The following is a 24653-nucleotide window of genomic DNA, read 5'->3' as shown; positions in this document are numbered from 1 at the left end:
CTTCGTTTCTTTCTTTTCCTCTTTGTTCTGGGGTCACACCGACAGTGCTCAGTTCCTCTCCAGTCTTTCTTTGCCTTGATAGCCCCTTTCTTTTTGTTTGTTGGTTTCGTTTTTTGTGTCCCGCCAGAGTCGGGGCTCGCTCCTGGTTCTTCAGGACCAGTGCTGTCTGCCACTGGGATTCTCGAGGTGGAGGGTCAGTAGCAGACACCCGTTGCAGTGGGATTGCTTTTTATCACACCTGCACTGCACAGGACTTCTTCCTGACTTCACTCCTGGTGGGGTTGAGGGGGACCATAAAGCGTGCGGGGGAGCGAAACTAGGTTTGCCCTACCCAGTGCAGCAAGGTTTCTTAAGGCCTGATGAAAGTAGCCTTGAAGTGTGTTTGGGAATGCGAAAGACACACTTGCTCTTAAAGAGTTAGGAAGTGCTTCTTACAAATCAAATCTTTGCCCTCTGATGCCTGCTGCAGTTTGTCAGGTACTGTTTGGTTGCAGTTCATTCCATCCAGGGGCTAAAGAGGTGTATAGGGTAGGCTTCTTGGCCCTGCATGGCGAGCCCAGTTTGATCCCTGGCACTGCATAGGCGTACCCCGAGCACCGCCAGGAGTCAGCCTGGAGTCACATGTATAAGCGTGTGAAAGAATTTGCTCTTCATCTAATACGGATAGCTTGCTTTCCTTCTTCACACTCCGGACTGTGGTCCTTGGTGTCTTTACTGCACTTACAAGACAGGTTTGCATTTAGAAAAGTATCACTGGATAGATTCCTTGGTAACATGAAAATTTGTCTCATAAATTAGCTGCAAATCTGGGTTTATAAAACTGAATTGTCTTAACACTTCTCACCACATCTCTTGTAAACGACTCCTGTAATTATACTACTAGAGGATCAAGTTTTTTGTCAGATCAGTTTTGTTTTTTGGGGTGATGCCACCTAACACATGCTCAGGGAACCCAGTGTTCCTTGGACAGCCAGGACAATGGTCCGGTGCTCAGGCCTGAGAATGTGGGTCTGGGGGGCCCGGGTCACATCCCTACTGATGCCCAGAAGGCCACGTACTGGGCTCAAACCAGATGATCCTTCCCGGTCTTGCCTATCTTGAGTGGGGCTGTGGCAAGGGCGCATCTGTGGGGTCAAGTTCCTACACCCCGAAGAGAATCCTGCCTGAGGGAATCCTTTCATTGAAACTCTCCCACCAAAACCCAGCCTTTTGCTTTTCCTTGGCTTGACCCCGTTGCCCGCTCCCCGTTTGTCGTGACTTTTCCTCAGTGCCCTGCTTTCCTTTGCTTCTGACATGGGCTTCCTGTTCCTGTTCACTCCTTGGTTCCCTGACCAGACCCACCTGTGTTAACGGTTTGTGTTTGGTGTCCTTGGCCTATCTTCCTGGATGAGACCATCATCTCCCGGGGTCAAGACTCTTGTTCGTGGCTCAGATGTGCTGGTCTCTGCCTCGAGCTAAAGGGTCTTGCTCCCAAAGGGGGGCCTGAGGGGAGGAGGGGAGGTGGTGCGCTGGCAGAGCTGCCCTCTTTGACTCTTGACAGTGATGCCAAGGGAGGAACAGGGCTTTCTGCTCCAGAGTGAACTGAAACTTTGTTTTTCTACCCCAGTGTATCTCCATAAAAGAATGTTGGATTACCCGAGAGTCTGTGAGGAATTTGCTTCCTTTCTTAATAATCATTGCAAAGAGAAGATAAAGGTTAGATACTTTTGACCCTGAAATTTTACACAAAATTTTTTGTGAAGGCGTAAGTACTAATCAAATTGTGCTTTTCTTTTTCATTCTTTAAAGTTGTGCCAGGGCTTGAACCCAGGCCTCCTGCAAAGCATGCACTTACTCTATGCACTTTCTGAACCCTGTATCTGGTCGTGACTAGGGAATTTAAAAAAAATTTTGGGGGAGTGGGGCCATACCTGGTGCAGTGCTGGGGACCATGAGGTTCTGGACCTCACATCTCTCCCTCCTGGAGTTTCTTTTGTAAGTGTTTCTAGAGTTGGTGAAAATAGTTTATTAGCTTTCGGAAAATGTATAAAAGAAATATTTATAGTCTTATAGTACAAATAATACCAAGGAAAATCTAAACTATGGGGAACCTTTGGAGAATGATGCCTACGTTTTTCCCAGGAGTGGGGACTGTGGAGGGAAGGGCGAGTGGGAAGCTCAGGCATCATGGCAGCGGGAGGAATTTCCACGCATGAGCCCAGAGCCAGGTTCCAAAATCTGGCTAGTCAACTTCTAGCATCACCACTTCCGGTGCATCAGTGGGCTATTTCACGTTTGCCTCAACCGGAGGGTGGGTGGTCCTGGACCGGGACACTCGGGTACAGGGAGAGAAACACACTGGGGGACCTGGTCAGGGTAAAAGGGGGAAGGCCAGGAGAACAATGTAACCTTTGGAGAGAACTCGTTGTTGAATCTGGGTCACTTTGTTTCTGTTCTAAGAGGGTAAGGATGAGAATACTTCTGAGTCTTTGGGCTGGAGCACACTGTCCCCTCTGGAGCTGGGGCGCTCTCTGGGGTCCCCTCATTCCTGCCCCATGCAGGTATATTGCAGCCCCCTAGGTCTGCAGCATCGTTTGCCAGGGCAGACAGACAGGCTCTGTGCGCAGACGGAAGGATGCCACGCAGAGGTACCGCTTTGCATAGTGCGGCGGGAGCTTGAGCCTGCGATGGTAGAGGCCTGCTCAGGTCTGGGGAGGACAGAGGCCATCGCCCCGGCCCGTGGAGAGCAGGAGGCGTCAACTGCCGGGTTGTGCTTGCTGGGACCCAGCTGCCATGCAGAGGAGAAAAACATGGGACAGACTTGAGAAAAGGTGTGTTTTGTGTGGATAGGTTGTTTAGCCAGAGCTTTCCAAACTCTTTTTCAGGTAAAATGGTATTTTAGATGTTCCGGGGTGGGCAGATTTATTTGGTTACTTATCCAGAACTTGGTCCTGTAAAGTAAAATGCTTTTTTTCTCATTGTATCTGATCATTTATTCCATGTCTCAGGTGAAGTACTGATTTCCAGTATATGCTGGTCGCCCTGATCAAGCGACTGAAGTGTTCTGGAAGGGAAATCTCTGTGGCTGCTTGGTGGCTGTGTGTAGCTGTGACTTTACCCTCCCCAGATCGCTGCAGTAGTCCGGCTGTCTGGGGGTGTGACAACGTGGAAAGTGGGGTGCTTGTTTGCTCAGGTCAACACAGCGAAAGGGACGTGCTCCGGCTTGGTGGTCAGGAAGCCCTGAGAAAGAGAGAATTGGTGATTGGTGTGTGCCAGAGTAAGTGGCTGTGTAGCGGGTTGCAGTCTCTGGAAAGAAACCTCCCCATGAGACTTGACGAGTCTTAGCTTTTGACTCGTGGGTCCCCTAGTGACCTGGCAGAGAGAAGGCACGTACCTGAGGGTTGGAAGTGGGAGCCCTTGGTCTCCGGGACTTGTGATGGTTCAGATTGGTGTTGCTCAAGCCAGAGTGTTGGGACACCCTGTGTAGAAAGGGTAGCTGTATTGTTGCAATATCCTGCCTCGCCTTTATTCTGTCGTGTTCTTAACCGAGACTGAGATGCAAACACAGTGAATGGTGAGAAAACGATGGACCACAGATGTGCCTTCCATGAACTCCATGTCATGGAGTTACACGGGTTTGCGTACGCTTGGACTGGTAGGCAAGGACAGAAATAAAGTTCATCACTGTTGCCTGCTTGCAGACGGCTTGGAGATGTGTTCAGACTGAAACGGGACAAGGCAAAAAAAAAAAAAAAGATTAAGGTGTGTAAAATGTGGCCAGCCTATAAAAAAAGAAGAAGAAAATTGCCTACACCATAACGGGAAAGTTGTGTGTGCATTGGACTAGAATGGAACAAGCCATGTCAGGGGCTGGGAGATGGCTCACGGCCTGCGTTAGGGAGTTCAGCCTTACTGCTGCCAAGCCATGAGCCGGGAGTAGCCCTCAGCACTGCTGGGTGCCTCCTGACCCTCTAGCAGTAGCTTTCTGGCAAGTACATCTTTCTTTTTTCTTTTTTTTTTCCTTTTGGCTTTTTGGGTCACATCCGGCGATGCTCAGGGGTTACTCCTGGTTCTGCACTCAGGAATTACTCCTGGCGGTGCTCAGAGGACCATATGGGATGCTGGGAATCGAACCCGGGTCGGCCACGTGCAAAGCAAACGCCCTACCTGCTGTGCTATCACTCCAGTCCCTGGCAGGTACATTTTTCAAGGTAAAACGTTTCAGAGTAGGGGTGGGAGAGATAGTACCGCAGGCAGGGCTCTTGCCTTGCATGCGGCTGACCTGGCTTCGATCCTCAGCACCCCATATGGTTTCCCAGAACGGCCAGCAGAGCCAGCTCTACAGCCGGGTGTGACCCAAAAACCAAAACCAAAACCAAAAAGTTTTCCAAGTCCAGTCTTTGTGCAGATGAGTAGAATAAGGGCTCCTTCCATCTCTCATTGTGCGCCTAGGGCAGTGGTGTGCAGCTCTTTCCCTACCGGGGCCCCTTCCCGTCTCGTTTTCTTTCTGTCCCCCAGCCCCAATTTCCTTCAGTGGCTCCCATATATGGGAGTTTTTCAACCTGTGTGGCCCCCTCAGGTCATCCGGGGGCTCCAGGGGGACATGTCCATCTTGAGAAATGCCGCTCTAGCCAGTCCTGTCTTCAGGGGAGCTCCCGGCTCAGTCTGGATTGGAATCCTGTGTTCCACTTGGGCTTCTTTTTCCGTTTCCACACCAGTTCCTCCTCAGACCTGGGACCCTGCACTGAGCTGTCGGATTTTCCCGGAAGGGAAAGGGCCTCACCTGGAGAAATGCAGGCCCCTCGTCCTCGCCCCATCCGGTCACTGCACAGTGCTGTGCTGCTTCATCCCGCCCAGGGCTGAGAGGGAGGAATCCCCGTCTCTGCGCAGTGGTTTCCAGTCTCTGATCTAGATGGCATTTCATAGGAGCAGTGACCCAGAACAAAATTGCCCTCCGCAAAGGGCAAAGCCTAAGGCAGCGAGACATCATTGTGCTGAAGTAGTATTAGGTTTTGAGGTTATTTTATGTGCCTGTTGGGCCTGGAGATGTCCCTGAATCTTTAGGTTAAGGACAGCACATAGCAGGGTCCCATGGCGGGGGTCCCATAAAGCCCGCTGGAGCTGCCGAAGCCAGTGACCTGCCAGCGGTAGCCCTTCTCAGTGGGTTTCTTTCAGAGTGTGTGCTGTGTCCAGGCTTGGTTCCTGGTGTCTCTTCAGAATTGCGAGCTCTGTATCCAGGGGGAAGTCACCCCCGCTTTAGGACATTCCACAGGACAACTGACTCTTCAGAGTTGGGGAAGTCTGAGAACCTCTCTAGACCAAAGAAGACTGGGACATGACAGCTCAGTGCACTGAGATCCTGATTGGACTTTAAGAGAGTGAATGTGGTAAAGAAAATGACTGGGTTAGGGCTGGAGCAATAGTAGAGTGGTGTGGCACTTGCCTGGCACGTGGCAGACCCGGTTTCAATCCCCAGCGTTCCATATGGTCCCCTGAGCCCACCAGGAGTGATCCCCGAGCGCACAGCCAGGGGTAACCCCTAAGCATTGCCAGGTGTGTCCCCCAAAATGACTGGGACAACTGGCAGAATTTGGGTAAGGACAATTAGTATGTAAAATATTGTATCAGTGTTGTTTCCTAAGTGTCATAATTGGGGACACACAAACTTAAGTAGGTAGAAGACTCTTACTGTTCCAACTGGTGAAGGTTCAGCCAAAGCAGTCAGAGTGTGTGTGTGTGTGTGTGTGTGTGTGTGTGTACGTGTATACATGTGCTTGCATGTAAGTAATACTGATCTGTGGTCAGGCATATAGGAAGAGATGGGTTTGTATCAGACATGGTTTCTGAGGCAGCTGTTTGAACAGAGGACTTTGGAGCCGAAAGGAGGGGAACTGGTCAGTTCTGCAGGGGCCATAAAGCTTAGCTGCATGCTGGGAGATAGCACCTGCTTGCTTGTGTGTATGTGGGGGGAGGGCGGGAAGGGGCCCAGTTTCCATGGTCTTCCAGCACATCCTGGAGTGAGCACAAGTACAGACTTGTGAATAGCTCTGAGCACTATCAGGTGTGGTCGGGCCCAATCCCAGTCTGTCAGTTTCTCAATCCCCCCCACCCCCCCACAGTCACTTTGTTAGTCTTTGTGGTAATTTGGGGTGGGTGGGTGGGTCCAAGCAGGGAGAAACTCTGCCATGGCTCATTGTGCTGCCCTGAAGGGGAGAGGGTACCGGAGGTGCAGGGCAGAGAAGGCAAGAAGGTGAGAAGCTGGAGGAACCACATCCTGTTGGCCTCCACCTGAACCTACACTAGAGATCAAGATGTCTTGATGCTACATTTAACTGTAACTTTCACTCAGAGCCTCTCAAAGTGGTTAATAGGGATGGCGCATTTGAAGACTCCAAGGGGATGGTCGCAGCCCGGGGTGCAGTTGCAGGGAGGTCGACTTTGTTTGGAGGTAGATTTTGGGATAGTCTAAGTGATGTTTTTTCTTAGGGTACGGTTAGCCAAATAAATTTGGCAGCCTTAGGTTTAAGTGACAGCAAGTGCCTTTTCTCACTTAATTGAGAAGCCTGATGGGTTGGGAAGTGCAGTGTGACTTCAGGAAGTCGTGTTTTTGTTTTTGCTCCAGCTCAGCCCAGGACAGACTTCAGAGACAAGGCGTCTAAGTCTGCCTTACATCTTTCTAAGCCTTCTTCCATTTGGGGAGGAAACATTTCAGGACTTTCTGCTAACTCACCTACGATTTCCTTAGCTGAGAGGGTTTTCCGACAGAAGGGAGAAAGGAAGGCGAGGGTGGGGACTGGAGGAAGTACAGTAAGGAGGGCACTTACCTTGCATGTGACTGACCCGGGTTTGATCCCCGGAACCCCATTTGGTGCTCCCTGAGTACCGAGCCAGGAGTAAGCCCTGAGCACTGCTGGGCGTCCTTCCCCACCCCAGCAAAACAGGGAGCAGGGGCAGAGAGTGCTAGAACAGCAAGGAGGGTGCTTGCCTTGCACATGACCAACCTGGGTTTGGTCCCCTGCACCTATATGGTCCCCTGAATCCCCCGAACTCTGCCAGGAGTGATCTCTGAATGCAGAGCCAGGAGTAAGCCCTGAGCACCGCCAGGTGTGGCCCAAGAACTAGCAAGGAAGGAAGGGGGGGGGGGGGGAGATGGTACTTGGGATCCTGTTTGTCCTTGCTCCCAGGGAAGGGAAGGAGGAAGACATGCTCCAGCTGCCTGCCCTCGGGAATTCGTTCACCAGCAGCTGGGTGCGGGCGTTGGGCTAGCAAAGGGCAGAAGAGTTTTGAGTTTCTTAAAAGTGGTGGTGGGAGGAAGAGTGACTGTGCCCACCAGCTGCTTTCTCTGGAACCCTTTCCTTTGCGTGTGCTTGTCCTGGTGGGGCGGTAAGGGGATCTCCCGAAGGATGCTGAGACACCATGTGTTGGGTCAGACCTGGGCCAGGCACACGTGAGGCCTGTGTACTACCAGCTGGCCTCTCTCCCCACCTGAGGGCTTTACCTTTAAACCCCTGCAGTGTGTGGGTGCTTTCGTTCTACCCTTACTTCAGTGCAATTTTCTATATACTTTTAATTTTTTAATTTTTTAAATTTAAACACCTGGCAATGCACAAGGGTTACTTCTGGCCCATGCACTCAGGAATCACTCCTGGTAGTGCTCGGGGAACCATGTGGGATCCTGGGAATCAAACCCGGGTCAGCCGCGTGCAAGGCAAACGCCTTACCTGCTGTGCTATCACTCCAGCCCCTCATTTGTATTTTTTACATAGCATATATTTTCCTACCTTTCTGCAGTCTTCCATTTTAGTAGGACATGCTGGTATCCTTATACGGCATTTTAGTAAGCCTTATTGTTGAATAAAAGTAAGAATAGCTGATACTGAGCACTTACCCGGGCACTTTATTCCTACGTGTAGTATGTCATATTTAATTCATTTTGCTTATGGTTTAGTATTTGGGCCGCACTTGACAGAGCTCGGGTTGCTACTGACTCTGAGCTCAGAACCGGCTCCCGGCATCAAAACCCAGGCCGCCCTGTGCCCTGTGACTGTTACCGTCCCTGTGACTAGCTCCTCCTTCCTCCCTTGCTGGTTTCAAGGGGAGACTGATGCTGAGAAAGTCTGGTTCATTTCATGAAGATAGCTGAGCTGGGATTCTGGTTTTGTTACTCCTGGCTCTGCACTCAGGAATTACTCCTGGCAGTGCTCAGGGGACCATATGGGATGCTGGGAATCGAACCCGGGTCGGCCGCGTGCAAGGCAAACGCCCTCCCCGCTGTGCTATTTCTCCAGCCCCTGAGCTGGGATTCTGATCTTAGAACCTCTGACCACTGGACTGAGCTCCTCAGGGCACTGTTTATACTTTCCCTTTTCTTCTTCTTTTGCAGGGTGAGCATACCAACAGTACTTTTCGGCGCGTTGTTGAGGGTCACTGTTAGAGAGGGTCCTACCAGGCCTCCACATGCATTACGTGGGCACCAACTAGCCCCTTGAGCTAACTCCCCAGCCCTGTTTGCACTTTCGGTTTGGCTGTTTTTGCTTGTTCTCTGGTGGCCCACACTGGTGCTTTTGAGGACCACTTCCAGCACAGTGTGGTACTCGGGGATTGCTCCAGGAACTACTCAGGGAAGTGCCTCCATGTGAAGCCTGTGCTCTAGTCCTTTGAATGATTTCTGGGGCCCTGTTTCCATTTCTTAAATCTTGTATGATACTTGGGTGTTTGTCTCTCTGCATTATCTTGTTCGCACCTGTATGCATAAATTGAGGGGATGGATCGCCTGTTGGAGCACTGTTGTTCCTCTGAAAAGGACTCAAAAAAGAAGTTGCACTCATTGTCATACTTGTTTACCAGAAAAAGTGATCTACTCTTGTCTACTGTTTTAGCTTCTGTCAGAATTTTCTGTTTAAGTCAGTGGTTTCCTTCTATCTGTGAGTCTGCATGCTACTCAGTCTGGCTGTCTGATTTCTTTCATGTGATACAAAGTGTTTTCAAGCCCTATTTTCTTTTAATTCTTTTTAGTATCTATATGTGATTATTTTCTACAGTTTCATGTTTTTTTTTTTTTTTTTAAGATTTACCTTATAAATGCGCTGGAGTGATAGCACAGCTGGTAGGGCGTTTGCCTTGTACGTGGCCGACCCAGGTTCAATTCCTCCACCCCTCTTAGAGAGGCCAGCAAGCTACCAAGAGTATCCCACCCACTCGGCAGAGCCCTGCAAGCTCCCTGTGGCGTATTCGATATGCCAAAAACAGTAACAACAAGTCTCACAATGGAGACGTTACTGGTGCCCACTCGAGCAAATGGATGAACAACAGGAGGACAGTGCTACCTTGTAAATATGTAATCACTTAAGGCTGGGCTTTAATTTGGATTTCTGAGTTACTTTTCCTCTAACCAGATGCCTAATTAGTTTTTTTGGTATATGTGCCATTCTCTTTGGGGGGAGGGGAGGGGGTGTCGTACCCAGCTATGGTCAGAGCTTACCCTGGCTCTGTACTCAGAGGTCACTCCTGGTGGGGGGTTCACGGCGCCATATGGGACGAGGTTGGCTGTGTGCAAGGCAAGCACCCTGTCTGCTCTGCTGTCTTTCGAACCCTGTACACATAACATTCATTTGTTTGTTTTGTTTCTGGGCTACCTCGGGGATGCTGATGGGCTACTCCTGGCTCTGCGCTCAGGAATCACACCTGGCAGGCTCAGCTCAGGCTCCCTGCCTGCTAAACTGCCTTTCTTGCTTGTATGTCTATAACGTTTTTAAAGCGTCTTCACACTATAATTCTGTGATTTTTGTGTGTTTGGAGCCCATGCCCAGCAGTGCTCAGAAATGCTTCTCAGTGTGGTGCTAGAGGTTGCTCTTGGGGGTGTTCGGAGACCACCTGCGATGCCAGCATCGATCCCGGGGTTCCTGTACGCAGCCCCTGAGCTCCACGGAGCGTGTCTCCCCGGCCCAGCTCTGTGGATTTATAGCTTCTTATTGCTTATCCGTCTGCATTGTCACTCACAACACCTTTTAATTACTGTTTTAGGATAAAGGATAAAATCTAGTTGGCTTAGTTTTGGTCTGATGTCTTTAATTCTTTTTCCTTTAGACTTTGAAAATTACTCCAGTTGTATTTTGCCGAGTGGGCTTAGAAGTCCCTTGGACCTAACTCACGAGACGACGTGTTCTATGTCTAGTGGGTGTCCGTGCCCCTTTAGGTTAAGATCTCGCAACGTAGTAGCAGGTTAGAGTTATTGTGTGCTTAGTTTCTCATCTCCATTTCCGTTTGCCTTCTAGATTATGGAACATTGTTTGACTTGGAGAATGATCTTCCCGACGAGCTGATCCCCAACGGAGGAGACTTGGGCCTTATAAACAATGCGAACCTTGTTCCAGACGCTGCTTCCAAACATAAACAACTGTCGGAGCTTCTGCGTGGAAGCAGCGGCTCAAGCATCAACCCGGGAATCGGAAATGTGAGCGCCGGCAGCCCGGCGCAGCAAGGCCTGGGCGGTCCAGCTCCGGGGCAGCCGAACAGTGCGAGTATGGCCAGCCTGGGTGCCATGGGCAAGAGCCCTCTGAGCCAGGGAGATGCTTCCGCGCCCAGCCTGCCCAAGCAGGCAGCCAGCACCTCTGGGCCCACTCCCCCTGCTTCCCAAGCACTGAATCCGCAAGCACAAAAGCAGGTGGGGCTGGTGAGCAGCAGCCCTGCCACGGCGCAGCCCGGCCCTGGCATCTGCATGAACGCTAACTTCAACCAGACGCACCCCGGCCTCCTCAACAGTAACTCTGGCCACAGCTTGATGAACCAGGCCCCGCAAGGGCAGGCGCAAGTCATGAATGGATCTCTGGGGGCTGCCGGCAGAGGAAGGGGGGCTGGGATGCCATACCCTGCCCCGGCCATGCAGGGGGCCACGGGCAGTGTGCTGGCCGAGACGTTGACACAAGTGTCGCCACAGATAGCCAGTCATGGACTGAACACGGCACAGGCGGGAGGCATGACCAAGGTAAGTTAATTTAGTTACGTGGATGTTTCATACGAAGTGGGGGGAACACTTGTCCTTCCAAGCGTCACGTAAACTGGGATAATGTGGTAGATTCCTGTTCTTGAGGCTGTCCGCCTGCCCCTCAGACTGGGAAGAAACTGATTTAGAATCTGGAGCTCGTTGCTGCAGTATGGATCTCTGTGATTTTGGAGTGGGAAGTCTCAGAAGCCCCTGTTGGAATAGACTGCTACTGCACCTTGATTACTTGGTGGAGGCCTTTTGTCTCATTGCCCATTTTCGGCCTCTGAGGAGAATGCGGGATATTACCAGCACGTGCTGGGAAGAGGCCTGGGAATCTAGGAGAGGTTGCTGGCCTCTGTTGTACCTGCTGCGTCTGGCTGTCTGGGCTGAGGGGGCAGAGTTGGAGGGGTCCCCGTGCAGCTGCCCGCACTCAAGAAGGCCTCACACACCTCGGGGCCAGTGTCCTGGCAGGCTGTGCAGCCTGAGTCCTGCGGCTGGTTTGCAGAGAGGGAACTGGATGCGTCGAGGAGAAGGCAAGTGCCAGAATAGGTCGGCGGCCGCTGGATAAGGGCGGAAGCTGACCCCGCTCACAGCGCGGGACCAAGCTGCCAGCACACCTGTTTCAGGTGACATTTGCTACTGCTGATTCCAGAACAGAAAAAGAGTTGGAACTGTTCTTGGGGTTTGGTTTCTCCTAAATAAAGTTAAAAAGAGAAGACAGTATTCCTACAATGTCAAGGTGAAAACAAAATTTAGCAAATGGGAGTGTAGTAATTGCCAGTATAAAAGTGACTGATACCACATAGAAACATTACCAGAATTATCAGAAGGAATTGTGACCTTCATTTCAGTTCTCCCTGACATCTGAAAGGGATGTGTATGTCCAGCTGAGGCAGGTTTTGTGGGGTGAGGTTCCTTACTTAGTCTTTCATTAATGCACCCCATTTACAATGAACTCTTTATCTGGGGAAACATAAGTTACATAGGCGAGCATTCTCCAACTTCTTGGTCTTAGAACTTTTTTTTTTTTGCTTTTTGGGTCACACCCGGCGATGCATAGGGGTTATTCCTGGCTCATGCACTCAGGAATTACTCCTGTCGGTGCTCAGGGGACCATATGGGATCAAACCCAGGTTGACTGCGTGCAAGGCATCTGCCCTACCCGCTGTGCTATAGCTCCAGCCTCTTGGTCTTAGAACTTCTGACAGTTTTTAAATTATTGACGTCCTTAGGCCAGAGAGAGAGTTCAGGAGTTATAGTGCTTGCTTCGTACGCTGCTCACCCCGGTTCAATCCCCAACACTACATAGGAATGATCCTGGAGCACAGAGCCAGGAGGAAGCCTTGAGAACTGGTGTGTGTGGCCCAAGGGCCCCCTTCTCCAAAAAAAAAAAGGTTTGGGGGGAATGTAAGGAAATTTCTTTTAAGTGTTTAATCTGTCAATATTTGCCACATTGGATTAAAATTTAAAAAAAGAGACTTAAAAAGCAGGTTCATGTTCCATTATCCTAGATGTTCCTGAGATTATTTGGCCTACTGCCCCTGTTCAGGGAAAAAAAGGAAGAACACTGACTGCCTCCCTGGAAATGCACTCCTTTAACCAAACCCACGGAAAGCCAACTGCACCCAAGGCTATACTAGATGCCTGTCCCTCCCACCAGCCCAGCGCCGCAGAGGGCAGTATTGTTCACTGTGGGAAGCAGTGTTAGCAGATACCCAGAACCTCTGGAAAACTCGATATTCTGGTTACACATAGAGTGGAAAAGGCAAATAGGATGCCTAGTAGTTTATGAAAATGGTTTTGGGTCCTTGGTCACTCTTGGTGAGCTGTTGATAGTAGAGTTGGGGCCAGGGAGAGAGTCCAGAGGGCTGCAGTGCGTGCAGAAGGTGTGGTCTGACACGTTCCCCCCGGCCCCCCAGTCCCCCAGCATTGAGCAGAGCACTCCACTAGCACTACTGGAGGGGAGGTTGTGGAGGAAAAATAGACTTGGTTTTCTAAGGGTAGTGCCAGTCTCACATGTAAACAGATGGGCAATTTCATGTTACCAAATGCCCCATTCGATATCCAAATAACCAGTTGTTTCAAGATTGTAATTATAGTTGCTTTGAAAAAATTTATTTTTTGTTTCTGGGGGGGCTATACCTGGCTGTGCTCAGGGATTACTCCTGGCATGCTTCGGGGACATTTGGGGATGCGGGGATCGAATCCAGGTCAGGTATGTGCTAGGCAAGCACCTTAGTATAACGTAGAGGTTTGTTTTATTTTATTTTATTATTTTTTTTGCTTTTTGGGTCACACCCGGCGATGCTCAGGGGTTCCTCCTGGCTCTTGCACTCAGGAATTACTCCTGGCGGTGCTCGGGGGACCATATGGGATGCTGGGAATCGAACCTGTGTCGGCCATGTTGGCCGCATGCAAGGCAAACGCCCTACCTGCTGTGCTGTCCCTCCAGCCCCACAGGTTTGGTTTAGAATTGGATAATTGTTACTGTAGCTAGTAGATGGAGTTTTAACAGTTTTAAGAAATTGTCCCTTTGTCTTTTATTTGTTGAAGAACCTGGTTGTTTTCCTTGTTGGCTTTGGTTGCAGAATGTTTCTCCTTAGTTTGGACTTGTGTGTACTCCTCTGTCACTTCACCTGGCGCGCTTTCCTTGGGCCATGTTCTGGCTGTCAAAAGGCCCCTGGTGTGCTCTCCTGTGCAGGAAGTAAGCCACGTGAGTGTTGTGGAGCAGCATGTGGGAAGGTGTTTGTAGCCTTTGAATGGAATGAAAGAACCAACAGCTAGCAAGAGTGAGGACACACTCGTTTAAAGCCATTCTCTAAAAAGGGAGCAGAGACAAATGAGATTCTAAAATGCACTCGGGGGAAGGAGTCTATTGATTCATTGATTTGCGGTGCCAAGGATGGAACCAAGGCCCTCACACATGCCAGACGAGTGTTCTACCACTGAGCCACATTCCCGGCCCTCTTAAATTTGTTTTTTAAATGATCATAAAGAAAATGCCCAGGGGCTGGAGCAATAGTACAGTGGGTAGGGCGTTTGCCTTGCACACGGCCGACCTGGGTTCGATTCCCAGCATCCTGTATGGTCCCCTGAGCACCGCCAGGACTAATTTCTGAGTGCAGAGCCAGGAGTAATCCCTGTGCATCGCCTGGTGTGATGCAAGAGGAAAAAAAGCCCGTTTAATACAAATAGAAAAGAGCAGCTCTTACAGTGTCCAGTTCTTTTAGGGGGGAAGTTAAGCCATACCTGACAGTGCTCAGGGGCTACTTCTGGCTCTGCTCAGGGATCATTCTTGGAAGCGCTTGAGGAACCGTATGTGGTACTGTGAGTATTTTGTACTACTAATTTAGGTTTTTTCTGTAGAACAGTTTTGTAAATACTTCTTTGTACTGAGTGACCATATCTGATATTCCTGAAAGTAAACTTTCTGGATTGAAAGATACTGGTATTTTATTTTTATTTTTTATTATTATTTTTTTTTTAGTGAGACATCATGAGGTACAGTTGTAGACTTACAAATTTTTGTGCTTGGGTTTCAATTACACAATGATCAAATACCCATCCCTCCAGATACTGGTATTTTAAATAAACATAAATGTTGCCAAAGACTCTGCAAAAAACTTCAAAATTGCACCCTTACCAGCAGTGAGTGAATCCTGGCCATCAAATTCTCAGCAGCCCTGATAGCCTCTTTGTACTTACTTGTAGTTCTCTTTGACAAATTGTCCCTTATACACCAGTAGTGCTGGGGAGAGGGAGTCGGGAGCGTGTCTGCAGGGCTTGAACTCGACCCTCCGCATGTGATGCCTGTGGGAATGTCTAAGTTCATGAGTGTTTGTATTTTGCCATCACTCCTATTTTCTACCCATTTTTGTGTTGCATTTCGCCCTTTTTTTCTTGTTGGTTCATATTCTTAACATTCTTTGTAAAGTGAAGATTTGTTAAGTCCTTTCATATATGAAAGTTCACACTTTTTATTAATAAACCTGTTTGCAATTTTATTTAATTAATTTTTTGCATCGTGAAGATTGAACCCAGGGCCTCACATATGCAAGACAAATGCTCTGCTACGAAGCCACATCCCTGGCTAAAGTCATATTTTATCAGGAATATGGCCACAAAAATTTGCAGTATGACAATTTTCTATTTATACCAGATGGATGTTTTTACTTTTTCTTTAAATAAGTTTGTCCCTTTTCCCTTCATAACTTTTTTTTTTTGTTTTGTTTTTTGGGTTACATATACCCAGCGATGCACAGGGGTTACTCCTGACTCTGCACCCAGGAGTTACTCCTGACGGTGCTCAGGGGACCATATGGGATGCTGGGATTCGAACCCGGGTCAGCCGTGTGCAAGGCAAACGCCCTACCCACTGTGCTATTGTTCCAGCCCCCTTTATAACTTTTTGATGACAGATCATGTTGGGAAGGTTTTTTTTTGTCCCAAAATTATTAAGTACTTACCTTTCTCTTTTTTTTCCTGTTACACCTTGTTTCTTTTAGAATTTCCTTTGGTTTCAGGAATTAGATAATTCCTTTACACTAAGTACAGAGATAATTTGCCATATTATTGTTATCCCAGTAGCATTTAAATAAATAACTGAGTAGGTAAGTGGTAATTCAGGTCCCCCACCCCTCCAACTAATATGCAAATGCTAATCTTGGTCTATTCATTTTGTATTTAATTTTATTTATTTAGGTTTTGAGGCTATACCCAGTAATGATCAGGGGTTACTCCTGGCTCTGCACTCAGGAGTTGCTCCTGGTGGTGGTGCTCAAGGACATAGGGAATGCCAGGGATTGAATCTGGGTGTACTGTGTGCAGTATCACTCTGGCCCCAATTTATTCATTTTCGAAGATTTGATTTAGGGGAGAGAGCCTACATCCAGTAGGGCATTTTCCTTACTCAGGGCTGACCCCGGCTTTATCCCTAGCATCCCATATGATGCCCTAGCCCTGCCAGAGTAACTCCCCAAAACAAAACAAAACAAAAAAGACTATCAAGAAAATGGTCACTTCCGGATTTGAGTTTAATGCTTTTGTTTCTTCTGTCTTTGTTTTATCCTCTCAACTTTTAATGATTTGGGAAGGTGGGGACTTCCTCAGAGGGGCCTGGATGTCACTTACAGTGGTGCTGTGCCAAGGAGATCAGTGATTCACTGCTCAGGCCCAAAGATGTGATGTTTCTCCTGCCCAGGGTGCTGGAGGTGCGCGGGGTGGGGTGGATGCTAGTGGGACAAGTGCTTCCAGGGATTGAACCTTGGGCCTTGAGCATGCAGGGCCTGTTTCGCCCTCACTCACTGGCTCTTATTTTCTCTTTTCTTTAGCTGAATAGTCAGTTCTCATTTTCATTTCTAATCAGTTTCTAATGTTTTATCACTGTCATTAATGTGGGAATAATAGAATTTTTGTCTTGGCATTTATGTTCTGCTAATCCTGCTAACCTCATTTATCCTATTTTCCATGTCATGTCTTTGAATAAAGACAGTTGTGTATCTTCCTCTCTGATTAGTACTCGATTTGTTTTACTCCTCTGAGACTTGCAGAATAGTGTTTTTATAAAGTTACAAGTGTTTCCGTCCCTTGTCTCAGCCTTAATGACATTCCATTGGTTGCTAAGTATAGTGGTCGTTGTGGGCTATTGATAAAGTTTCTCCATCACGTTGAAGGACTGTTCTGGTTACTGGGTCTCTTGAACATTTTGTTTGCTGAATTCCATCAAGTACTTTTCTGTTGCTATCCGGTTGTGCATCTGAGGGTTGAAGCAGCCTCATATTTCTGTACAGTGGTTTCACGTGATTGTGATATACCATCCTTTGCTTATGTCCTCGTTCTCATTTATACTGTTATTGTTCAGAATCTTCATCTGTATTCATGAGGGAAGTGGATCTGTAATTTCTTCCTTGCGGTAGTCCTTTTTTCGTGGGATCAAGAACATACTGGCTTTGGGGGCTAGAGAAATAATACAGCAGGTAGGCTGCTTGCCGAAAATAAGCCCCCAGCATCGCCAGGGAGATCGAAAAAACCAAACTAAGACAAAAATAACATACTGGCTTTGTAATATTACTCAAGAGTTGCTCCCTTTTCCTTTCTTTAGATAGTTTGTCTATAAATGTGCTTATTCCTGAGATGTTTGATAATATTCATCAAGCTTTTGGGATTTCTTTGCGGAAAGGATTGTAGTTACTACTTAGTTTGTTTAATAGGTATAGGATATTCACATTTTTTTACTTTGTTCTTTTTCCTAATTTTTGTCTGTTTCATCTAAGTTCTTTTTTGAGGGGAATGGTGTTGTCACTCCTGGCAGTGCCCAGGGGTTATTTCTGATTTATTGTTTGGGGGCCGGCCCGTGTGATGTTAGGAGCTGAACACAGGTCTGTCATAGTCCAAGCATGCATGCCAGCCCTGGCCAGCCCTCTACCTGGCCCCTCGTAGGAGATTTTGCATTTGACTTCGAGGTGTTGATGATGTTTTCCCAGGGTTCCTTTAGTGACTGGAGTCCCTTCTCAGTCTCCAGGAGGTGCAGCTGGCAGTGCTGGGAACCCATCTCAGGTTCCTGCCCCTGGAGCTCCCCCTCACTCCTCAGTCTGATTTGGAAAGTTTGTATCTGCTCTCTTGCTTCCCCTGATCAGTCTAGAGAAGGCATTGTCAGCCGGATAGATTATTTTCAAGCGGCTCTAGACCTGTCCTTTTTTCCCCCCTTTTCTTTTTACCTAAATCAGGCTATTTTACTGCTCGAATGTGCCACTCTCAGGAAAGTCTCATGTTTCTTCAGTATCTACTAGGATATTTTAAAAAATTTCATCTCTCGGGGCTGGAGCGATAGCAGAGTGGGTAGGGCGTTTGCCTTGCATGTGACCGACCCGGGTTTGATCCCTAGCATCCCATATGGTCCCCCGAGTACCACCAGGAGTAATTCTTGAGTGCAGAGCCAGGAGTGACCCCTGTGCATCGCTGGGTGTGACTCAAAAAGAAAAAAAAATTCATCTCTCTAAAATGTTAGAGGATTGAGTTGGCATTTCTTTTCATTTTTTAATCCAGAGATTTCAATATTCCTGCATTTAAATATAATTGTATCTACAAGTGGAGGGTACCAGAATGAGCAGGTTTATGGTTGGGTACCTCTGTCCCTGCAGGCTGGACTTGTTCCCGTGTCAGACAATGGGGTTCACTATGTGAACCATCTAAAACCACTGCCAGTACAGTTTGGAAAGCTACCTGAAGAGTCTTAGTGCTGTTTCTGGGTTTGGGATTTTTGGTTTGAGGTAATGGTTACAGTCGTGTTAAGTCCATGCTTCTGGCCTGTCACATCTCTGCCCTCGACTGCTCTCTGCCTTTACTCGTCTTCCTCGCCGCCTTCTTGGGTTTATTCTCCTTTGTAGTTTTGTTTTTTTTTAAATATGGAACGCTTCACGAATTTGTGTGTCATCCTTGTGCAGGGGCCATGCTAATCTGCTCTGTATCGTTCCAATTTTAGTATGTGTGCTGCCGAAGCAAGCGCTCCTTCGTAGTTTTGTGTCGCTGATTTTGTCTTTGTTGTTTTCTTCTACCTATATTGGCGTCTCTTTGCTTTTTCTAGTTTGTTTGGATTTTTCCCGTGTTAATAGTTGAACAATACATTTTTCCTTAAATATGTTCTATATATATACAGTGTTGTATAAATTCTGCTTTTTAAAAAATCATCTGGTTCAAAGTATCTAGATTTTTTTCCTTTTCCTCTTCTTCCTTTGCGGTAGCTACAGTGGCCACCACACTTGGTCATCTTGCCCAGGGCTCACACACTAACCGCGGTGCCTGAAGGCCCGGCTGACTGGGGGACCTCACACCTGCTACCGAGCTATACTCAGAGTTCCCAAAATAGGGTTATATTTTAGTTTTCATTTCTTTAACTCACTTTTATCAAGGCGATACTGCTAAATTTAGATTTTTTTTTGTAATACTGCAAATATTATTTGGTTAATTGATTTCTAATTACATTGTAGTCAGAATATGGCTCTACCTGAGTTTTGTCTTTTGAATGGTTGGCCTATGCAGGATAACATTGTGTCTTCATTGATTGCACAGTCCCACACTTGGAAGAAAAACTGTATCCTACAGGTAGTGGTAGGGTGCAGTGTTTTGTGTTAGAATGAAGCTGGTTATTCAGATTGGCTGTATCCTTATTGATTTTGTCCCTTCCATTAGTTGAGAGAATATTAATATATTCAGCTATGATTGGATATTTACCTGTTTCCCCACTAATCAAAATAGAGTCAGTCTACTTAGTTCATGTAGTTGAAGTCCTTTTACTAGGTGAATATACATTTTGGATTACTACATTTTCCAAATATAGAACTTGCCATTTTAAAAGGTCCTACTTCTCTTCATGGTCTTTGTCTTGATCACTTTTTGTCATCCATATAGCTACTCCTGCTTCCTTGTGATTAGTGCTTAGAAAGTATATCTTACCTTTTAGGCTTTATGTTCAGAGTAGGAAATCATGGGCTGGAGAGGTGGATCGTTCAGGGCCGGGACGCATGCTTGGCCTGGTATCCCGTATGGCAGTACCAGGAACATCTGTGATGCTCAGAGGTCACTGGGGTTAAACTCAGGGCAGGTATCTCTGTTGTCCAGACATGCTCTGTTGCTAGTGGGGCTCCGCGTTTTATTGTCCACTGGATGTGGCCTCCCCCTCCCAGAGTCTGCTGGATGGGCTAAAAGCTCGAAACTCCGGAATCAGTTTCTTTTACTTCGGGTCCCAGCTACTGGCTCAGTGTACACCCAGGTTCCACCTGAAGCTTCTGCTGTTTGCATTCCTGTTGGAGGCTTTCCTGCCAATTCCTGTATTTTAGGAACTGTTCACCAGTGTTGGCCTGCGTAGTCTTTAGCTAGATTTGAGCCGTGCTTCCTTAACTTGCGTGACTTAGGGATCCTTCAGGATCTTACTAAGGTGTAGGCTCTGATGCTGGGGGCCGCGTGCTGTATGGATGCTTTCCCCAGCTTTAGGAGTAGAGTTGGGCTGGGCTGGGCGCTGTCCGCCAGTCTTGGGCAGACTTTAACTTAGAATCTGCCTGTGTCTAACCCCAAAGTCTAATTGTTCCTACTGCATCACTTTGTAGTAGAATAGGATGGTTATGGCTCAGGTTCCCTCTCATCTACAAACATGCAAAGAATGGGTAACTTAGGAAGTAAGTCTTCATTTCACAGGAGTATTTTCCATCCTACAAAAGAATTTTTTGTTTATCCCTTTCTAAAAACACACCTACGCTGGGAATCTTAACTGGGCTTTGGCTCTCAGTCTTTTTAAAAATACTGGGCTACACCCAGTGGTGTGGTTCTGGTTCTGTGCTCAGGAATCACTCCTGACGTGCTTGGGGAATTGTATGTGGTATGAGGGATTGAATCAGGGCTGGCTGCATCTAGCCACTGTGCTTATCTATAGCCCACTCGTCCTTGTTTCTTGAATTTTATTAAAAAAATTTATACAGCTCTCTTAATTTTTTTAGTTCAAACACTGAGATACACAGCTGCAAAGTTGTTTGTGATTGGGTTTCAGCCATACAAGGTTCCAGCAACTGTCTCTTTTTTTTAGTTTTTAAATTTTTTTCCTCTTTTTTTAGTTTTTAATTTTTTTTTTCTTTTTGGGACACACCTGGCAATGCACAGGGGTTACTCCTGGCTCATACACTCAGGAATTACTCCTGGTGGTGCTTGGGGGACCATATGGGATGCTGGAAATCGAACCCAGGTCAGCTGCGTGCAAAGCAAACGCCCTACCCGCTGTGTTATCACTCCAGCCCCATAGTTTTTAAATATTTGGAAATCAAATTTAGCAAATTAGAAATCTAAATCTGTGTATTCATTTTCCTTTTAAAATAATTGGAAATCAAATTAAGTGAATTCAGAATCTAAATCGACATACTACTTTCCTTTCCTGAAGCCTTATTGAAGTTGACAGAAATTTGATTCATTTTAACTAGTCATTATGATTTTTTAAATTTTAATCTAGTAATTATGATTTTTTTTTGAGGGGTAGACCACACCTAGCGGTGCTCAGGGCTTCCTCCTGGCTCTGCTCTCAGAGACTGAACCCAGATCAGCCTCCTTCAAGACAAACACCCTACCTGCTGTACTCTCTCCAGCCCTAGTAGTTATGATTTTATTTCCTTGTATTGCAGTATTTGCTTTTGCAGACTTTTGAGGGCATACATGACACTAGTGAAAGTTTTCAAACTCTTTCAAGTGATTTCATATAGTGAATGTGGCTGGATCTCAGGACAGAGTTGAGTCATTTTGTTTTATTTGTGGGTGGGACGGGGGACACCCTCCCAGGCAGGACCCTGGGGACCCACTGCTAGTGACTCTTCAGAGCAGGCAGTGTAGTAGTAGGGCCCCAGGATGCTTGGGCCCTGTGGTGCCAGGGACTACCGGGATATACCTAGATATGCCCAGGGGGCCTTCAGGGATGGTCAGGTGGATTCAAACTCAGGTCCCTGTACATGCAGAGCCTGAGCTCTTGACTGAAGCATCTCCCCAGCCCCTATTTAAACAGCAAATAATTGTTTTTGTTTTTGGGGCACACCCAGCGGTGCTCAGGCTTACTTCTAACTCTGTGCTTAGGGATCGTTGCTGTCAGTGTCAGGGCACCATATGTGGTGCTGGCATCAACTCTGTCCAAAGGCCTTCCCTGATGTACTGTGCCCACGTTTAGTAATTTTAAAAGTAAACACGGGCTCACTCACAGTGGGGGGGTCTCTATGTTTGATCATCTTTGATTTGCTTTAAAAGCATATACAAAAACCCTCCCTTTCTGGGGGGTGTCTATTGAGAGGTGAGCACATTTTGTGGATATTTTAATGGAGCAGCATCTGATTGGAGCTTTCAAGTGTGGGGAAAACTGTTCAGAAAGTGTAACCAGTTGTCAGCGGATGGTAGCCTCATAGTTGTGCGTAGGCATCTGCATGTGTTACATGGAGGATAAGAATGATCATGGCTCAGAAGGATGGTGCATGGTCTGGAGTAGTGTCATTGCAGAGTTGGCTTTGTCAGTCATGAAGCGGAAACTTCATGTCCCTAGTAATGAGCCATATTATTTGTTTCATGTTTTTCTGCCAATGCATGAAGAATGAACTGGAAAACAAGTCATCTTTAAATACTAGAACAAGGCAACAAATAGATAATACTGGAAAATGCTGACTTCAGACATGTGCTCGCAACTACTGATTTTGTAAAGTGCTTCGGGTAGGCGCGTGCCAGCCTGTTTGCAGCGTGGAGTTGGGGCACATGCCTCTTCACGGTGGTGGAGAAAATCTCCTTGTTTCAGAGACTTGATCTGATGGTAGAGATTTTCCACCATCTGTTTTGGAAAGAGATCTGAAAGCCACCCCATGATTTCACAGCACTTTGTGGTTTGCGTTGCATTTTCCTGCGGACTATTCCGTTTGGACTGAAAACTGGAAGTCAGAGTTGCCCTGAGAGCAGGGCGTGTGTGGGGTGTGTGTCAGGAGTGCCGCTTCCCTGACAGAACAGGACAGACATGGGATGATCATGAAATCAAGAGGCACAGAGTGTTTTTCCCCCTGGGAGTTTGGCACGTTTTCCTTGGAGACGCTCACTGAGTGGGCAGCGCCCGCCTGCTGTGGTGTGTGCTGTGGGACTGGTCCGAGGTCGTGCAGAGACCGTGTCAGCTTTCCCTCTGTCTCCCCGTGCTGTCGGGGATGCTGAGGCAGGGCGTCCCTTGTATGAATAACACTGCATTAATGACTGGCTTGCTCTGTACTTTGTCATATCCTTGTTCATTCTAATTAATGCCTTCGATATATCAATTATACCCAAGGTGGTTGGGCCCCTCGTCCTGCTGTGCACATGGCGTCATGGGCTTTGAAGCCGTGGGGTCAGCTTCTCTAGGCTTCATGGCCTCGGGCCCCTTCCTGAGGTGGTTCCTGCTTCATGTTCTCCTCTCATGCCCAATGGTAGTAAGGACGGTTGAGTATTCCTGTTCCTGTGGCGTCACTGTGTCCTCCACACCAGGAGCTGGTGGTGCTGTCTGCGGGAGCGCACAGGAGGTCTCTCAGGGGACATGGCACCATATGCTGCCCCCAGGACTGCTTCCCTGGAAGGTGCTGCTTTTTATTTATTTATTTTATTTATTTTTGCTTTTTGGGTCACACCCAGCGATGCACAGGGGTTACTCCTGGTTCATGCACTCAGGAATTACTCCTGGCCGTGCTCGGGGGAACCATATGAGATGCTGGGAATTGAACCCGGGTCGGGCTGCGCGTAAGGCGAACGCCCTACCTGCTGTGCTATCACTCCAGCCCCAGGTGCTCCTTTTTTTTTAAATTTTTTTTTTTTATTTTAATGAATCACCGGGAGATACAGTTACAGAGTTACAAATTTGCATGATTACATTTTGGTCATACAATGTTCGAGTGTCCATCCCTCCACCCGTGCCCATTCTCCACCGCCAATGTTTCCAGTATCCCTCTGGCCACCCCACCCCTCCCCCCCTGCATCTGTGGCAGGCACATTCCCTCTTACTCTCTTTCTGGAAGGTGCTTCTTGACTGCACGACTCCCTCTCCTGGCTGTGAATTTGCATAGTACTGTCAGAGCACCCCAGAGAGGGAGCTTGGAGGAGGGTGGGCTTTGCTGAGTGGGGGAGATAAGATAACTGCTGGGTGGTCTCCTCGCCGGGAAGGTCTGCTCTTAAGGAGCGACTTACTTTGCAGTTAAGCCTGGAAGCTGAATGTTCTGCTAAATCTCTTACGATCCAGTCTCTTGCCTGTTGTTCTCCAGAGTTCCAGTACTAGTAGATTGGGCCGATGCGGCCCCCTAACTTCCTGAAGTGGGAACCGGAAGGCAGGACAGGGCACCTTTGCCCGGCTTGTCCATGCAGTTTTCGAGTGAATGAGCGCAGCTGTGTGAGCAGTGGCTAGCTTTTTCTGCCGAGTTGGCTGGTGTCTGTTCGTTTTCCCTGTTGCCAGCTTCTTTGCAGGTAGAGGTGTGGAGGGCCGACGGGCGCTCCTTCAGGCCTTCTCTCTCACATGTATAATACATCAGAACAGACTGACAGCTTACAGGCATGTTAGAACCAGGATGAATTTGATTTAAATTGCCACCCAGGAGCAATCTCTGGCAGTCTTAATCAGTTTGATCAACCTAGTTTTATTCAGTGTCTGATGACAGCTTAAATGAATATTTTAAGTATAGCTCTGCAGTTTTAGCAGTGGGTCATCTTGTCATTAAGGGCACTCAGAATATTTGAGAAGAGAGTGACTTTAGAAAACTTTTTCCCCTTATGCTAAAATAATGCTTTGTAAAAGAATGAATAGTAAACATTTTAAATTCAAAAATTGGAGATGTAGCTTAATAGACGGATTACATGTTTTGCATGCAGGAGGCCTGGGTTTGAGCCCTGGCCTCCTGTGGTCCCCCGAATGCCTCTTCCTGCACTGAGCTGAAGTAACCCATGAAGACCGTCAGGGTCTTCCTGACCCTAGAACAAACAAAAGTGAAAAATTCCTGTAAACGCTTAGAATTACCTTAATGAATGTTTTGGTGTTCTCTCTTTGTTGGGGACGGGGGAGGGTGTGTATGTTGAAGAGTAGACATTTTGTGCCTTAAAAAAAATTTAGGGACTGGAGCAACAGTACTTAGATGGGGTACTTGTTTGTATGTGGCTGAGCAGAGTTCAATCCCCAGCATCC

General features: G+C 47.6%; 1 protein-coding gene and 1 non-coding gene across 4 annotated transcripts in view; one reads left to right on the top strand and one right to left on the bottom strand.

Moving 5' to 3' along the window:
- CREBBP (CREB binding protein) overlaps positions 1 to 24653 on the top strand; it is a 104818-nt gene that overhangs the window by 18065 nt on the left and 62100 nt on the right. For all 3 annotated transcript variants that reach the window (XM_056134973.1, XM_056134972.1, XM_056134970.1), the window contains exon 2: positions 10254 to 10963. In XM_056134973.1, the coding sequence (XP_055990948.1) occupies positions 10254 to 10963 (710 nt within the window). The remainder of the gene's footprint in view (positions 1 to 10253; positions 10964 to 24653) is intronic.
- LOC130043039 (U6 spliceosomal RNA) lies at positions 18361 to 18467 on the bottom strand. The gene has a single exon (XR_008795312.1). It is a non-coding gene; the product is annotated as a U6 spliceosomal RNA (small nuclear RNA).

This window comes from Sorex fumeus, unplaced genomic scaffold, assembly GCF_029834395.1.
Source record: "Sorex fumeus unplaced genomic scaffold, SorFum_2.1 ptg000110l, whole genome shotgun sequence".
NCBI classification, from domain to species: domain Eukaryota; kingdom Metazoa; phylum Chordata; class Mammalia; order Eulipotyphla; family Soricidae; genus Sorex; species Sorex fumeus.
The sequence above is the reverse complement of the archived record's forward strand: the minus strand, read 5'-3'. Positions and strand labels throughout refer to the sequence as shown.